The sequence below is a fragment of the Talpa europaea genome (genome assembly GCF_964194135.1).
Source record: "Talpa europaea genome assembly, chromosome: 2".
NCBI classification, from domain to species: domain Eukaryota; kingdom Metazoa; phylum Chordata; class Mammalia; order Eulipotyphla; family Talpidae; genus Talpa; species Talpa europaea.
In genome coordinates, this window is record NC_140068.1 from 80,883,752 (window position 1) to 80,902,295 (window position 18,544).

General features: G+C 42.5%; 1 protein-coding gene across 4 annotated transcripts; it reads left to right on the forward strand.

The window, feature by feature from the left end:
* Positions 1–2,781: 2,781 nt before the first annotated feature.
* On the forward strand, positions 2,782–18,113 carry MCM3 (minichromosome maintenance complex component 3; the record flags this gene model as incomplete). Of its 4 annotated transcripts, none has more annotated exons than XM_084227727.1 (17): positions 2,782–2,874; positions 3,874–3,986; positions 4,379–4,587; positions 5,054–5,184; positions 7,674–7,912; positions 8,400–8,508; positions 10,424–10,577; positions 10,904–11,035; positions 11,644–11,852; positions 12,222–12,396; positions 12,753–12,879; positions 13,601–13,751; positions 14,268–14,408; positions 15,673–15,776; positions 16,272–16,357; positions 16,809–16,878; positions 17,915–18,113. In XM_084227727.1, the coding sequence occupies 17 exons, from the start codon at positions 2,797–2,799 to the stop codon at positions 18,111–18,113; spliced, it is 2,427 nt and encodes an 808-aa protein (XP_084083853.1). The 4 variants fall into 4 exon arrangements, with proteins under 4 accessions (XP_084083853.1, XP_084083851.1, XP_084083854.1 ...); XM_084227725.1 differs by having other exon boundaries at positions 2,797–2,874; positions 7,725–7,912; XM_084227726.1 differs by lacking the exon at positions 3,874–3,986 and having other exon boundaries at positions 2,822–2,874.
* Between the last annotated feature and the right edge of the window lie 431 nt (positions 18,114–18,544).

Below are 18,544 nucleotides of genomic sequence, written 5' to 3' on the forward strand. Positions count from 1 at the left end.
AAGTCTAAAGCACCCTCCAGTGGGAACCCACAGAAAAGGGTCAGAAACAGGCAGACAAGACTGGGAGGAAAAGAGCAAAATCAAAATCAACATAAAAGCTGACATTGTTAACCTCCCCATGGGTCTCTCACCCACATCTGTTTCAAACAGTCCAGGACCAAGAAGCAAGCGTAGTTTCTTCACATGTCTCTCTGCTCCTTGTGCCTCCTTCAGATCTCCTATTTGCTCTCCATCCTGCTTCCTTCCTACTCCAGTGTTCTCACCTTTTCCTGGGGACCACCCTGTTATAGTTTGAGCAAAGTTTCTTGTGTGTGTGGGTGTGTTCATTTAAAATTACTTCCAGAGGGCCTCCCCGGTGGCGCAGCGGTTGAGCGCTGGGTTGCGAAGCTGCCCGCGGCCTCTGCGGCGCCGGTTCGATCCCCGGCTGCTCCCCGGCCACCTGAGGAGGGTCCCACATGGCGCGCAGACCTCTCCTGCCGCCCGCTGCTCCCCTCAGCAGTCTACTTTGGTCCTTCTGCCTGCTCTGCTTCCCGCTCTGGCTCTGGTGAATTCTCTCACCCTCCCGCGCTTCTGACTGTACCCCGTGCATGTATAAACAAAACAAACAAACAAACAAATAAATAAATAAAACATGCCTCTATTAAAAAAAAAGTTATAAATAAAAATAAAATTACTTCCAGAGCAGTGAGAATTGAGTATTGTCAATATTGCCTTCAGTATAGTCATGACAATTATGAGCAAGTGAAAAAGGCATTCTTAAATAATAATTACCTCTTACTATGTAATTGCAAACAGGATCTAATTCTAGATTTTGTTGTCTGTTATATAAACAAAGCAAGCAGTCAGGTAACTGTTTCAACCAAAGATAGCTTTCTCTGCTCACCAGGATGACACAAAATACATAGTAACATAAACTGTATACAGATAACCAAAAATATATATGCACAGATAGTGGCACATACATTTGTTTAGGCATGTTATACTTGGAGTATTTATCAGAGCACAGTGAATCTTGGAGACCTTCAAACATAAGTTAGTATTTAATGGGCCAAGGTAGATTTACCAGGTATCTACTACTGGGCAATCAAGTATTTTAGCTCCCTGTTCTGCAAGAACACATGCTGGGGCAAAAAGAAGGTCTCTATTGAGCACTGGGTGTATATATAGTAAAAAAATTCATCGAACTCTACACTTAAGTGCACAATACCTTTGTGATTTTAGTTTCTAAATAATATCTCAAAAAACAGTGGTAAAAATATAATTAAAAACAAATTGCAAAAGACTAAAAAATAAAACTTGGAGAGGCAGTTGATCTTTTATTTATAATTTTAGATTTCCTTTACATTACTGATTGATACTTAACAGTGGGGTTTAACATTTGTTTCTCGAGTTATCTTTTTAAAAACGGTTATTTAGAAAGATCCTGTGATCAGAATACAGGAATATAATTACATATGACTATAAAGTGGAGAATGCCTTTCATTTACCCTTTTGAAAGATGGTGTTGTACTTCCGTCGAGAACTTTCTCTAACTTAACAATGGAGGCCATATCTAGGGGGAAAGAGGTACATAACAAAAATTTTTCTTTCACTTCACCTTCCTCCGCGGCATGATATTTTTATGGGATAAAAGCAACTGTGCTCACAGAAACATCAATTCCAAAGAGCACCTGCACCCCTATGTTTAGAGCAGCACTATTTACAATACTAAGCTTTGGAAACAACCCAAATGCCCAAAAATAGATGACTGGATCAAGAAGATGTGGTACATATACACCATGGAATATTACTCAGCATTCAAAAAAGATATACACAAGCAATTTGCAGCAACATGGATGGCGCTGGAAGGGAAAATGCTCAGTGAAATAAGCCAGAAAGAAAAAGAAAAATACCGGATGGTCTCACTCATAGCAGGAATCTAGAAAACCTAAATAAGGGACCAGGAAAAAGAATAACTATAAGAAAGAAAATATCAAAATCGACAAACAACTATGAACCAGAGACACTCTATGGCGGGTGGGGGGCGGGAAAAGGAGGGCTTGGGGTCGAAATAAGGGGGTTGTAATTGTATGGGGAATTAAAAAAAAAAAAAAAAGCAACTGTGCTCAGAGAGCAAATGGGTCGCTGAACTATTGTACATGACCTTTCTCGAAGATGCTGTTTTATTTTCCATGCCAGATTCTCAAAATTCACCTTTTTTTTTCCTTGGATGCCACCTAAGGACAGCTGCTTGAGAAACAAGGATATGTTCTTAAAATGATTAGCTTTCAGGTTCTCTTGTTCCTCCGTTATAAAGCCCCTTCCGCAGCACTTAGCCCACTTTCTATGTAAACGCAGCGCTGCGCTCGTCCACATTGCGGTAGGTCCCGGAAGCGCAGCGTGAAAGAATTAGGCAAAACATCCGGGCAAAGGGGAAGACTACGACTCCCAGAATGCAACCGCACTCCAGCTGCCCAATGGCCAGGCAGCTCAGTTAGAGCCTCTCGATTCCATTGGTCAGTCATCCTGTCAGTGAGGGAGTAGCGTGGAGGGGAGTAACAGAGGTCGGAAGGTGCATTTCCCGCCACCGCGAGGTCTCTCTCGGAAAACCCGAAGAAGAAGAAACTCTCGATTGGGCCCTTGTTTTGTGATGTACGAGGAATCAGCCTATCAGAATCGGTATGGGCTCCCGGTGACCCCGCCCCTTCCTGAGGTCATCTTTGGTGGCGGGAAAACTTCTGAAGTTTTCGCGCCGGGGCGGTGTCACCTGAGAATCCTCTGCACGACTTCGGGGGAGGCAATTTCTAGGCGGCAGGCATGGCGGGGACCGTGGTGGTGGACGATGTGGAGCAGCGGGAGGCGCAGAGAGACTACCTGGACTTCTTGGATGACGAGGTGAAGGAGGCGCGGGCTTGCGAGACCGGTGCCAGCAGCCCCCGGGGACGTGCACTGGCGGCGGCCACCGGCCATGCTGGCCCAGGGGCCAGGGGCCTGCCAGGCATCCAGACGGCGGCGGCCCAGCTGCTCGAGCGGCTCTGGAGGCTTCTGCCCCGATCTTGTAACTTTCTCATAATGCAGGCAGTAGTTAGTTGGTTTTTTGTAGGTAAACCCTTAGAGAGCGAGCCTGTAACTTAATACTAAGTTCATGGCCAGGTCGCGAAAGGCGACAGGTTTCTTCAAATGCAAACAAAATAGCAAAGACTACTTTGACCTTTTCGGAAAAGCTCATTTCATTTAGGGAAGGGGGAATAACTGCTGTAGGACTCTGGTGCCCCTCCGAGAGGTGGGATGCCCGGAGTTTAGTGACTTCCTGTTAGGAGGAAAAAGACTTCCTAATGTCACCGCATTCTTTTTTAATACCAACGGGGATGCAGAGAAAAAATGTGTGGTATGCAGGCAGAGGATTTTGCATTTGCATTTACCCCAAAATTGAAAGCCATCGAATGTTGGTTAAGTGGCTTGAATGGTTGCTAATACTGTCTTAAATAAATAGCTCAGGCTGCCTACTCCTTAACTCTTTTAAGGTGATTCTTAAAAGAAAAATTATTTTAATTTGAATATTAAAAGTCCGCTTAGTTTACTTCCTAACAAGCCTTTTACTGATTTTTGTTTTAAACTTCTCATGAGCTCCATTTAATTCCCTATTAAAGGTTGGGAAATAAGGGTTGATCTTAATAGGAATAGCATGGACCTTAGAAAGTCGTATAATTCCTACCCAGTCACCTGAGGGTGTGTATGAGATCTGAAGCTAGTGAGTGGAAATATGGGAGAAATCAGGTTTCAACTGTGCTGCAGGGATTGACATATTTATCTTGCTGTAAGTGCAGCCTCTGTTTAAAAACATGTTATTGGTTGAATTTGTGTCTGTTAAACTATGTGGTGTGTGTTTTGCAGGAAGACCAGGGAATTTATCAGAGTAAAGTTCGGGAGCTAATCAGTGACAATCAGTACCGTTTGATTGTCAATGTGAATGACCTGCGCAGGAAAAATGAAAAGAGGGCTAACCGGTGAGTGGCAAAGGCTCCCAAGGGGATATCCTGGCTCTTGGTGAGAATGGTGACCCTCTCTTTTCCCCAGACTGGAGCAGGTTTCCCAGGCCAGGACCTGGAAACTCTCATTACCCCACCTGCTCTTATGTTTTTTCCTTCCTCCAAAAGAATGTGGTGAGCATTTTCCTTTTAGGAGCTCTTTGCTTTTTTATATCTTTATAAATTGAGTTACAGTTAACTCTCAGTTCTGATTTGTTTTACTGAGTCTTGTAGAATGTCAGGAGCAAGTGGGAGCTGGATTTTAATTTTGTGGCTTTGAGCATCTAAGCATGGTTCACTTTGGTTTTGGGGTCAATTTTTGGAGTTTTGCCTTTTGTTGTCTAATTATTTTTTTTCTTGCCCATATGCAGACTCCTGAACAATGCCTTTGAGGAACTGGTTGCTTTCCAGGGGGCCTTAAAGGATTTTGTGGCCTCCATTGATGCTACCTATGCCAAGCAGTATGAGGAGTTCTACATAGGATTGGAGGGTAGTTTTGGCTCCAAGCATGTCTCTCCCCGAACTCTTACCTCTTGCTTCCTCAGTTGTGTAGTCTGCGTGGAGGGCATTGTCACTAAATGTGAGTAAATTAAAGTGTGGGTCCAAGGAAGTGGAGGTGGAATTGACTTAGGCGGGATGCAAAAGCAGGAGAGGCAGAATAGAGCTGTGTAGTGGTAGCTTCAGAAAGCGGATCATTGAAATTATGTGGAGGAACTCTGAGTGTGGACAGTGATTAGGGGGACCTTGAATGACCAGCTGTGCTAGCAGAATGATGAATTCAGCTAAGAATGAAAGAGTCTTGTCTCTTTGCAGTCTTCTTATTTTAATGATGACCAGCTATTTGTCCTCTGGGATCAGTTATAAAGGTTTACATGGAATTGATGATGTTCTGTGTAGAAGAAATAAGAAAATGAATAAATGACAAGTAACTCCAAAGGAGCTTGAACTAGTCAGAATCACAGTATTTAGAGTCATTTGCTTGCCTGGGTTAGATCCTTTATTACTGTCTGGTTGGGTGAATTTGTGTGCACATTTTCCATTCGTAGGTTCTCTAGTTCGTCCTAAAGTTGTCCGCAGTGTCCACTACTGTCCTGCTACCAAGAAGACCATCGAGCGACGGTACTCTGATCTCACTACCCTTGTGGCCTTTCCCTCGAGCTCCGTCTATCCTACCAAGGTGAGGGGACTGAATTGATTGGGCTTCTTTGAAGACTGGAGTTAAATGTGTCAGTTTTAATGCAAGTAACTGGGTAATACATGAAGTTGTATTTTTTTTTTCCCTAGTAGTAGTTAGGGTGAAAAGTAAGAATCAATCTAAAGGAAATATTTAGATTGCTCACCAAAGTTTAATATGCAAAGTTGCATTTAATTTTTTTTAAAGAATAAATTTTCACTTTAGAAAATTTAGAAAATTATGGAGGGTTGAAAGAAGGAAAAAGTATCTGCTCTGTATTGATCTTGCAGCAAAGTTATCATTGTATGTAATTTTGCAGTCTACTTAATAAGGAAAATACTTAATGCTATAATATTACTATATAATCTTTGCAAATATTTCACTGTGGGTTTGGGAGAAAGGTAGACAAGGGAAATGGCTTTATTCTTAGTGTTCAGATTGATCCAAATTGAGAATGCTGCAGGGCTTTCTTACTGAGACAAGGTGATTAATACTGATAACTTGATGTCTGAATTCATTCTATCAAGGAATATGTCCCCATCATCAAGTTTTAATTGAGAGTTACAATATTGTTAGGCACTGTGAATCGTAATAAGACCCAGTCCTTGTGTTCAGTTTTGTCAGCTCATGAAGGAATTGTAATAACAATTAAAACAAGAAAAAATATCTTAGAATTTTAATTGAGACATATTTGAGAATCATTTGGTTGACCTCCAGATGAAATGCTGAGGTACAGAGAGGTTCAAAGACTTGCTTATGGTCCCAGTTGTGACAGTACTAAGAACTAGGCCTAGGTCTTTTTACTTCTGGCTGGTTACATTTTCTGTCACCCTACTCCATTCTCTTAAAAACCCTAATTTCCAAAATTTCTTTTCCTGCAAGTACTCAGGAGTATTCTACTGACTACTGTGGCCAAGCTTCTTTCCCCGAGACCTGAAGTACATAAGACCAGCTCTCCTAGATCTAGTGTGCTTCAGAGCACTGGCTTTGAACTTGAGTCCTGGTGCTACTACTTATTGTGTGACCTTGAGGAACTTATTCAACCCTCCTAGTCTCAATTTCCTTATTTGTAAAATGCAAATATATCTACTTTATTGAATTGTGATGATTACATGAGATAATTTCATGAAATAATAGCACAGCACCCTGCATGTAGTAAGCACTTGGTAAGTGATAACTTGTATTAGAAAATTCAAATGGGGCCTCCCTGGTGACGCACAGGGTTAAGCACCACACTATGAAGCAATCCGCAGCCTCTGCAGCACAAGTTTGATCCCCGGCCTACCAGGGAGCAACCCACATAGCGCAGCAGACCTCTCCTGGCTCTCCCGCTGTTCCCCTGAGCAGTGTATTTCAGTCAGTCTGCCTGTTCTGTTCCCTACTCTGTCTCTGGTGAATCCTCCTACCACCCCCGCATCTCTGGCCTATACCCTAGCTCTTGTTTGCATAAATAAATAAATCTTTAAAAAAAAGAAAGAAAATTCAAATGACAGGGAAGTGAAACGTCAAGAATATTTTTACTGAAGTTTTAGTAGACAGGAAAGCTCACATAAGGGTATAGTTTGATAAAATTTTAGAAGCTGATTATACCTGTAAAACAGCCTCTAAATCAGGAAATAAAACGTCACTAGTACTAAGATGCCCTTTGTGAGGACTGACTCCCCAAGAGTAACCCTATCCTGATGTCCAACAGTATAGATTACCTTTACCTGTTTTTATACTTTACTCTTCTGTTGGTCTTGTTTGTGGGATTCATCCATGTTATATATAGATGTGTTTCATACATTGTCCTTGTGTACATGCAGCACATTTTTTAACCTTTTTGTTGACAGCATTTGGATATTTTCTGATTTGGGGCTATTGGGATTCATGCTGCTGTGAACACTGTAGTACAGAGCTTTGAGTGAACGTTTCTGTTGACTATTACCTAGGAATGGGAATACTGCTACGTAGTGTAGGCATATATTTAGCTTTAGTAGGGGAAGTAAGAATCTTAATTTAGGTGTAAATATTGCCATATCCCTCATACTATAGCTTGCCCCTTCCATCAGGTAGTCTGTTACTGGAAGAGATAGGAGTGGAAAAAGCAGAAGTTACTTGGTTTTCTTTTGTTCCTGGATACTGAAAGATCATGAAGTCATCTCCGAATTACATTTGTTTCCCCTGGTAGCTTAGGGATTAAGTCTCAATGCTATCAATGCTATGGCCTGAGTTTGATCTCCATCCAGGGAGCTAACCCACATAGTGCAGCAACAGACTCTCCTGTCTTGCCAGCTGCTCCCCTCAGCAGTGTATTTCAGTTAGTCTGCCTGATCTGCTGCCCACTCTGTCTTGGTGAATCCTCTCACCCCTGCACCTCTAACCTACGCCCAGTTCCTCTATGCAAAAAACACAAAGACAAATAAAAACAAACATTTGTTTCCTACAGTACAAGTTGTGGCATTTCTGAGGCAAACCTGAGGTGAATTTGCTTTTCTGTATGTCTTTTTCAGGATGAGGAAAACAACCCCCTTGAGACAGAATACGGCCTTTCTGTCTACAAGGATCACCAGACCATCACCATCCAGGAGATGCCGGAGAAGGCCCCTGCAGGCCAGCTTCCCCGCTCTGTGGACGTCATTCTGGATGATGACTTGGTGGATAAAGTAAAACCTGGTGACAGAGTGCAGGTGGTGGGGACCTACCGCTGCCTGCCTGGCAAGAAGGGAGGCTACACCTCAGGGACTTTCAGGTAAGGGTTGGTTATGAAGAATTAGAAATGTTGCTGGCACTTTCACTTCTGAGTTTTCTTTCTCTGGCTTGCATTTTCCAGAGAATTATCACAAACAGGTGGTGTATTTTACCTGCTTGGGTGTTGGGGTGCCTCTTTTTTTGCAGATGAAATTGGGAGTTATAGCTTATGCTCAGAGTTGGGGGGTCACTGGTAACATGATTATAGCCTCATGGCTTCCCTGGAAGTTTCTAATAAAATCCAACCTTCTTCCTGTACATGCTTCTCTGTGAAGCTCTAGGTGAGCAGGAGATAAATAAATTTTTGAGATGAGGCACCATTAGTATATTTAGGCCATAGATGAAGAATCAGATTTGCTATTGTACATTAGTAGCTTAAAAAAGCTAAAAGCTTTTATTGTACATTAGTAGCCTAAAAAAGCTAAAAAAGCTTACGATGTTAGGTATTGAAAATAGCAGAATTCCTCTTTTTCTTCTCTTTGTCTCAGGACTGTCCTGATTGCCTGTAATGTGAAGCAAATGAGCAAGGACATTCAACCTTCATTCTCTGCGGAGGATATAGCCAAGATCAAGAAGTTCAGTAAAACCCGTTCCAAGGTCTGGAGATCCTTTAGGGATTTGGGAGCAGGGATGGGTTTGTAAAGGTTTGAGGGTGACCATCTTGGTACTGCCTCGGGAGGAAGTCAAGGTTTTTTCCTCTGAAGTATCTGGTTCTAGTTTCTAGTTTTGACTCAGTAAGTAAAAGGGTGGTTTTGCTGTTCACTCTTTAATACTTCTATTGTGCTACTTGCTGGCTTGCTAAATAAACCTGATGTTCATAGAATAGGAGTTAGAATATCAGTGTTTCAGGAGTCTATACAAAAGACACAGTGATACATTTTTACTCAAGTTTAAAATATTTTCTCCAGCCTTTTTTTAAAAGACAGAATGTCCATTTTTAAGAAAATTCTTTTTTTGTAAATGTTATTGATGAGCCAATTGTTTAAATAACTATAACTGTGGAGTAGAACTTTGAACTTCTACAGGACAGTCTTTACTCACTCTCCACCAGAGGTCCAGTGCGATCACTATATCCAATTACCTGCTTTGCCTCCATTACCTTTGTTAACCACTATGTTTTTCAGAGTCTTAGAGTTATTTTGTTGTTGTTGTTGTTGTTACTTATATTCTGCAAATATGTGAAACCATCCACTAACTTTTTCACTTTCTGACTTTACTTAGTTAATTGCCTCAGAATCCATCCATTTTGTTCCAAAGGCAATATTTCTGCTTTTATGATCGTTGAGTAGAATTGAATTGAGTACAAATACACAATTTCTTTATCCATTATCCAGTCCACTGTTGATGGGCATTTAGGCTCCACAACTTGGCTATTGGAATAATACTGCTATGAACATATAGGCAGGGGTCCATAAATCTTTTTGTATGAGTGTTTTCATATTCTTTGGGTAAATACTTAGATGTGGTATTAATAATTCCTGGCGTTTCCATTTTTAATTTTGTGATGTGCCTCCATTCTATTTTCTGTACAGACTATACCAATTTACATTCCTACCAGCAGTAGATGAGTGTTGTTTTTTTTCCATATCCTTGATGACATCTAGTCTTCTTGATATGGACCATTCTTACAGGTGTGAGGTGATAGTTCAATGTGGTTTTAATGTACATTTTCCTTATAATGAGTGTTGTTGAACATTCTTCACATAGACCACCTGTATGTGTCCTCTGGACAAGTGTCCGTTTAGGTGTTTTGACCATTTTTTAGTGGATCATTTGTTTCATTTTTGTTGATTTCTTTATATATTTTAGGAATTAACCCCTCTTTGTATGTATGTTCCTGCAGTCCGTAGGTTGCCTTTTTGTTTTTGTGGTGGCTTCTTTCACAGTATAAAAGCTTCTTATTTTGATGTAGTCGCATTTGTTTATATTTACTTTTGTTTCCTTGTCTTGGGAGTTGTGTCCTCAAAGCTATCTCTGTGGTTGATGTATAGTAGTGTATCACCTCTGCTTTCTCTTACGTATTTCATAGTGTCAGGTCTTATTCCAAGTCTAATCCATTTTGAATTAATTTTTGTGCATGGAGTTAAATAATAATCTAGTTTCATTTTTTTGTATGTGGCTGCCCAAGTTCCCCAACACCATTTGTTGAAGAATGTCCACACTTATAATTGAATAAAATATGTGTATGTATAATAAAGATGTTACATACAAAATAAAGATTTCTGCTGAAGCACAATACACATTTTTAATAAACCTAAAATATTATGGACCTAGAAACATTTCACAAAGATTAAACCTCTAAGCAAGTTTTAGGATTCTCTCATCCACTGTACCTGTTCTGATAATGACCTGGTCAATATGATTTACCTTAAGAAGAAGCTTTTGCAATTAGGCAATGTCCATATTTGTGTATTTCTCAAAGAGTTCCCTATAGTAAAAGTGTGAAGTGTACCTCAGTACACCCTCATTGAACCTCACTAGCCTTGCTCTCCTATGGTTACTCTTCCTGTAGGATATCTTTGACCAACTTGCTAAGTCATTGGCCCCTAGTATCCACGGGAATGACTATGTCAAGAAAGCAATTCTTTGCTTGCTCTTGGGAGGTGTGGAACGAGACCTTGAAAACGGCAGCCACATCCGTGGGGACATCAATATTCTTCTAATAGGTATGTTGTTGGGGATATGCTTTAGACTGTTGATCTTTTCTTGTGATGTATAGTTGTGGGAATCTATCATCTGTAAGTTTGTGATTTCTGTGTTTTTTTGTCCCATCAAAGGGAAAAAAGCTAAAATGAATCTGTTATCATTTCTAGATTTCCGATTTACATGGCTAAAATGTGTTTTTCCATGAATGATAAAGAGAAATTGAGGAAATAATATTAATAACCAGTTACTGTATGTTTCTTGTGCTAGAAGTTATGCTAGAAAAACAGTACTTGCTGGGGCTTGGGAGGGTTTTCCTCAGGTCACCACTGTCACTGTCCAATTACAGGAGACCCATCTGTTGCCAAGTCTCAGCTCCTGCGGTATGTGCTTTGCACTGCACCCCGGGCAATCCCTACTACTGGCCGGGGCTCCTCTGGAGTGGGTCTGACAGCTGCTGTCACCACAGACCAGGAAACAGGTAAAAGTGCAAGAGTCCTTGGCAAAGGACCCAGCAGTGAGGCTGAGCATACTTCTTGGAGCTTGCTCTAGGCATGGGCTTTTGTTGGGATGACGGTTACACATGAGACATTAATTTGGGCTGCATCGTAGGGGGCTGAGTATATAGTAGTAGTGGGTGAACTAAGTCTTTGAGTGGCCCTCCATTGACAAGAACATCTCCTAGAAAGTGATTTAAAAGGGTTTTGAAGGAGGAGAAATCTTAGCAATTTGTAAGGAAATTAAAAATGAAGACTGTACTGTTTGATATATTAGAGGATGGGACTTGAAGACTAGTACTAAGAGAACAGAGATCTAGTTGGGAAATTATTTGAGACCGGAGAGAGAGAACTATAGTGATGTTATACAACAATGGACGTTTGTTGATGTTTCAGTGCTAAGGGTTCCCAGTGGAATGAGGAGATAAACTTTTTACATGGACCTGGAAAGGTGACCCTTTTGGGGTTCCTCTTTAAGCCTTGAGAGCTGAATTTTCAACTTTCCCATGTATTGACAGTGAGGGGTCGAAATCCTCCTCTTTTCCCCTGTAATCTGGGCCATAACACATATTTTTCTTTTTCTACTTCCCAGGGGAACGCCGTCTAGAAGCGGGCGCCATGGTCCTGGCTGACCGAGGTGTGGTTTGCATTGATGAATTTGACAAGATGTCTGACATGGACCGCACGGCCATCCACGAAGTCATGGAGCAAGGCCGAGTCACCATTGCCAAGGCTGGCATCCATGCTCGGCTGAATGCCCGCTGCAGTGTTTTGGCAGCAGCCAACCCTGTCTATGGCAGGGTGAGTGGAATCAGCCTCTGAACTGATTTGCTTTTTCTTACTGGCAACAGTCTAATATTCCGTTTTATGGCTTTAATAGTAACTTGTTTAACTAATCTCCATTTGATGAGTGTTTTTCCTCTCTGCTATGATGAATGAAGTTGTAGTAAATATCCCTTTATGTATATTTAGTTACATATATACACACATATATGTATGTGCCTATATATGTATACGCATATATATTTATGTGTATATATGATACTTGCTCACTGCTTAGTTTGTTTTTTAAGATCTGAGTTTCCATCCTCACTCCCATAATTCTCTGGCCCCTTTATGCTTGCTTTTTGTTGATGTTGCCTCCACTTTCCCTTTTTCTCATTTTCTCAGTATGATCAGTACAAGACCCCTATGGAGAACATCGGGCTGCAGGACTCACTACTGTCTCGATTTGACTTACTCTTCATCATGCTGGATCAGATGGATCCTGAGCAGGATCGGGAGATCTCGGACCACGTCCTTAGGATGCACCGTTACAGGGCACCTGGAGAGCAGGATGGCGATGGTGAGGCCCGGAGGACAGTAAGACTAACGGAAGGGAACCTACACAAATGATATCCCAGGTGGTGGCAGCTCTTTCAGTCTCTGGATTGATGCTAAAGACGCCCTGGCCTACCTGGCCCCTGGGGCTTATCTTGAGGTGTTTTTTGTATACTTCTGGGTCCAGGAATACCTTTAAGCATCCTCAGTGGGCTAGATGGTTCTCCCTTCCTTATTTGTGGGTTCTGCATGTCTGTTTCCTTCTGGATCCTTGCATTGCGAGTCGTCTTATATCTCTTCCCTTCCTGTGCTATGGAAGAGGCAGTTTCCCCTGAGTCAAGTTCTTGGTTACTCTCCTCTCTCCCAACTCATGTTTTTCAGCTATGCCTTTGGGTAGTGCTGTGGATGTCTTGGCCACAGATGATCCCAACTTTGACCAGGAAGACCAGCAGGACACCCAGATTTATGACAAACATGACAATCTTCTACATGGGACCAAGAAGAAAAAGTGAGCATCCCTAATACCTCTCCCTCAGGGGACCATGAGCTTTGTGTCATGACAGATCATGTGCATACCTTAACTGGGGGCATCCTGCCTTCTGGGTCATAACCTTGGGGCTTCTTCCTGGATCCACAGATAGACCCTTTTGCCTGGCTAGTTGCCTAATGTTTGTGGATGATTAAGGTTAGAGTTGATCTTTTCCTATAGGGCTTTGATGACATACCTCACTGATGATGGATGAAGGATTGTATATGTCCATTCATGATGGTTGTGAGAAGGGCCAGCAGGTAGTAAGCACTAAAGGCTTTGCAGGTGGATGGAGATGAATAAAGGAGACTTGTGATCAAGTGCTCAAAGCGTGTAATGGAGGATCCTGTGCCTCTATTTTTGGCCCTAGGGAGCATAGCATAATCTTCATGCTTGTTCGTTTGAAAACATGAAATTTGGAGTCAGAAAGTGAATTGAATTCACGTAAGCTTCTCTGAGCTATACTTACCCCACCTATAAAAAAGGGGAAATAGTACCTAAATTTTGTAACTCCCAAATAATCCCTGTAGAATTAAATACAAATATGTGAAAGGGCCTTGTGCATGGTCCATGTCAGTGGGAATTACAATAATGAGTTGTAGGTTGTGTGTCTGCTCTGTCACTTGGCCTCCACTACTCTGAGGAGCAAAGTCACTACCACCATCAGCCCTGATGTGTGGAAATCACTGTGCGGCCCCAGGGAGAAGATGGTGAGTGCAGCTTTCATGCGGAAGTACATCCACGTGGCCAAAATCATCAAGCCCATCCTGACACAGGAGTCAGCTGCCTACATCGCGGAAGAGTACTCACGCCTGCGCAGCCAGGACAGCATGAGCTCAGATACGGCCAGGGTGAGGCCCCTGGGCGAGAGGCATCTGGGCGTCCTGGGGGTACATGGCTGTGGAGGGAGCCCCTGCTCTCTGGGAGCGCCAACAGGCTTTTACCTTAGTGTGACCTTGGACAAGTAACTTGAAGCTCTTTAAGTTCCATTTTTCCCATCTATAAAGCTTCTCCAGGTTTATTAACAATGTTAAGTGACACACTGAGTTTTACTTACAAAAGCAAAGTACCCTGGACATGTAAGAAAGGGTGGTTTTTCTTTACAATTGTACTCCTACCCTTTGTCTTTCTAGCTGTAAGATGCCTAATTTTCTTTTTTGTTGCTGCCTCCTTCAATACACACATATTTCCCTGATCATCTTCATCTTTCTGAATTTTATGTGGAGTTATGAGGAATACAGAGTGTTGAATCAATGCTTGGACTTCGTAGAGATTTTCTGGTAGTCTTTTCTCTTTCCTGTGTATTGGAAATGATGGACATGCCTAAAGAATTCTGGGTTGTAGTCCTTCCTTGTTTTCTTCCCTAGACATCTCCAGTTACAGCCCGGACACTGGAAACTCTGATTCGGTTGTCCACTGCCCACGCCAAGGCTCGCATGAGCAAGACTGTGGATCTGCAGGATGCAGAGGAGGCAGTGGAGTTGGTCCAGTATGCTTACTTCAAGAAGGTGAGGATGCAGGGCCTCCCTGGTGGCGCAAGGGGTTGAGCACAGCACTGTGAAGCTGTCTGCAGCCTCTGTAGTGCAAGTTCGATTCCCGGCTAGGGAGCTGCCCACATGGCGCAGCAGACCTCTCCTGGCTCGCCCGCTGCTCCCCTCAGCAGTGTATTTTGTCAGTCTGCCTGTTCTGTTCCCTGCTCTGTCTCTGATGAATCCTCTCACCTCCCACACCTCTGGCCTGTACCCCAGCTCTTGTAATCATAAATAATAACTGAATCTTAAAAAAAAAAAAAATAATCATTTAAAAAAAAAAGGTGAGAACGCAGATGCTTGGTGTGAGAGGCTCTTCCGAATGAATCCTTGGTGCTCAGGCTTCTCAGCCCTCTGTGGCTGACACCTGCATTTGAGAGTCAGCGAGAAGCAGCATCTGTCTGCTGGTGTTCAGCCGGCCTCTCTCCTTTCTCTGGACCTGCAGCACCAGTGGTTGTCAACACTGCTGCGTGTGAGAACCGGCTGGGAAGCTCTAGAATCTGGGTGCCACAGCCCTTACAGGCCTCAGAGACAATGGCTTATCTGATGGGCTGCACTTCCAGTCACCTGCTTCTCTGTCTATTTCTGTGTCCTTTCCCTCTTAAAAAAAAAGGTGTTTCACAGGTTGACCTGGATAATCTTACTCTGCTCTGCACCTTTCCTGGGGCAGTCTCTTCAGGTGTCCCATTGACACCTCAAAAACACCTGCTAAAGGTTGAGTTCTCATGCTTGCCTGTCATCCTCCCTCCCTGTTTTCTTCATGTGACATTGTGTGTCTGTCATTTCAGATACAAGCCTGGAGGCTCTGGTTTCATTTTCCTTGTGGCCCACCCCTCTCCTTAATCTGGTGAATTATAGTCCTTTGGGGTCCAGTTGTGGGTCTGATAAGCTTTTTCTGGCATTGTTTCTTTGTCTTAAATTTAAACATCTGATTGATATAGAATAGAAATGAATTATTTTCCATCTAGCCATTATAGACTTAAAAAAAAAAATTCATCACTTTGTTCAATACTCTTTGAGTACCTGCTGTGTGAGGGGCATTGAACACACCTCTCAGCGTTGATGAGATGGGTAGCAGCCTGGCCCCCTGGTCCTGGTTCTGGGACTCGGGGACAGGAGAGGCTACATGAGTGAGACCCATGGAAGCCATTTGTGCTGATGGTGCAAAAGGGGCTCATTAGTGTTTATTCAGCTCCCCAGCATCATCGACCCCTCCCACCCACCCAACTTGGCTTGGTCGTAGGTTCTGGAGAAAGAAAAGAAACGTAAGAAGCGAGATGAGGACGAATCAGAGACAGAAGACGAACAGGAGAAAAGCCAGGAGGAACAAGAGCAGAAAAGGAAAAGGTAAGGAGGGCAAAGAGAAATGAAATTAAAGAAACTCCAGCTAGGCCTGGGAGGTTGAGGGTTCCTAGGGAAGGGGTGCCTAGACCTGCAGTTTGAGCAGGAAGATAACCTGGGCAAAGGAGAGTGTGAACGTCCGATCCATAGATGATGCTTTTGACATCTTTCCTGCTGAAGAAATGCTAAGTAGAAGGAATGTTAACCCATTTGGAATTTTTTGAATGTGTATTTCAAGATTCTTTCCTGAAGATTATTTTTTTCTTTCAGGCCTGGGGTTGAATTATAAGAGTGGGTAATACAGGGGCAAAAGTCTTGGGAAGAAGGGCCTTTTTGTGTTCCAGCCTATAGATATTTGGTCTTTTTCAGAAAAACTGTCTGAACAGGCCTGGGCCTCATGTTTCACTTTGATTGTAGATAGTCCTAGTTCTTTTTTCTATGGCTGGGGGCTTTGGATCGGGCTCCCCAAATCCTTTTTCTTAACTGCCATGGGGATTTTAGGAGGAAGACAGGACACTCTGATGAGAAGGATGGAGACCCATATGACCCCTATGACTTCAGTGACACCGAGAAGGAAATGCCTCAAGGTGAGTGAGCACTCCCGCTGATGAGGAGGTGGTTCCTTTAACTCCCAACCTTTTTAGTTGCCCTGTGAGCTTTCTTGGGGCTCCCACTTTGCTCTCTGTTTGGAGACCTGTATTAAGAGGTTTTTCCCACCTTGGGAAACTAACAGTAAAAACTTTGGAAAATCAGCATGGCTCAGTTGTTTGCTCCTTCTGGATGAACTGTGCTTTTTATCAGGCCAGGTATAGGCATCTCAGATAACATGTTGAACATCTCCTGTCTGACTCAATTCTTACATTGTCCTTTCATCCTGACTGTCCTGTCTGGCCCCATTAGAACCCTTGACGGGGGAAAAAGAACGTTCAGCAATCTCAGGGACGGGCGGGGGGAGTGGAGAAGATCATTTCTCTGGTACTTGTGGAACTGGCTTCACCTGTTGTCTTCCCATTCTCTGCAACCTTTTGTCTTCTAAAGTGCATACTCCAAAGCCAGCAGATTCCCAGGAGACCAAGGAATCCCACAAGGTGGAGTTGAGTGAGTCCAGGTGAGTAGGGAAGTGGCTTCCTTGTGTTGCTGAGGCTGGGACTTCTTCCCGTGGAAGGGAGTAGGTAACAGGCTGATTATAAACAGAACTCAAAACTAGAGGCCCAAGGATTTTTATATCTTTTTATATTCTGATTATAATTTCAAACTTAAAAACATTTGCAAAAATGGTGAAGAACTTGTGTGTCCTTTACCCAGAAGCCCATTTTTTTATATTTTATCATTTGCTTGATAAATACTTCTCTCTCTGGGAATTTGAAATATGATGTTCCTTCAAGGACAGGAAGAAGAGTCTTAGAGCAAGGACAAAATTTGTGTTTTATTGTAACCTTGGGTTTTTGTCACTGGGATATATAAATATTTTTAAATATATTTATATATACACATATATCACCTTATTGAATTGTTTTTATTTGTTTTGAGATCATTTTTTTACCTCTAGAGTTTTCAGAAAGGTTTATGTATAAATTTTATTTACTGTACTTCATAGAGACTCCACGCCTGGGGTTTTCTTTTTTCCTTTTAATACCTAAGATACACACTGTATCTTAAAGCGCTTTCTGAATCAGCTCATGTAAGACTCTTTATAACCACTGCAGAGTTCCGTAGTGTGGATATGTAAAACTTTGTGTTTTCTAATGAGGGACATTGAAGTTCCATAAAACTACTGTTTACAATAAAACATTCTTCTGTTTACCACTGTGCACTCACTCACTTAAGTGTAGCCGTGAGGTTCATTTCCAGAAATGGACTCCCTGAGTCGAAGGTTATGTACTTTAAAACATTTAAATGCCATCCAGTTTACATTTTTACCAGTGGGGCATGTGAACACCAATTTCCCACACTCTCAAAGGATTTGTAAAATGCTATTCTCAGGGTTGCCGGAAGCTCTGTAAAGCTCTTTAAAGGGGGAAATGTGGGTGTGGAACAGCCATCAGAAGTGGTGGGTGGAGGAGTGGAGAGATGATTGGAGGATTTTCCCAGTATGGATCTTGCCTGAGCGCATCTGGGTTTGCTTGCTTCTCCCTCATGGACAGGTTGAAGGCATTCAAGGTGGCCCTCTTGGAAGTGTTCCGAGAAGCTCATGCCCAGTCTGTGGGCATGAATCACCTCACAGAATCCATCAACCAGGATAAAGAAGAGCCCTTCTCTTCAGCAGAGATCCAGGCTGCACTGAGCAAGATGCAGGATGACAACCAGGTTATGGTGTCTGAAGGCATCATCTTCCTCATCTGAGGATCTTTGGGGTTCTGCTGAGAAGGTTTCCCTCATGTTTCCTGCTCCCACCAGTACCACCCCCTTGCTTTCATTGCTTGAGAATAACTGTTTAATTGAACTGAAGTTGAGGACATGTGAGGAAACTGAATCAGGACTTGGCTGAAGCTGTGGCATTGATAATGAAAGCTGCCATGAGGAAGAAGAAGAACATGGGGAGGCACTAAGACTGGCATTTTCAGCAAAAGACTGGATTGTACCTCCTGCTTCTCACCCCAGATAATCAAGCCATTGTTTTTGCTGTAAAAAGCATGGGACTTCTGAGTGGTTTTTTTTTATTTTTTTATTTTTTTATTTTTGGCACAACTGCTTTCTGTTTATCCTTTCTGTATTTGCTACCTGTTTCTGTTCTCAGCTCTTTGGTCTAGAACAAGCTTTGTGGGGGTTGATGC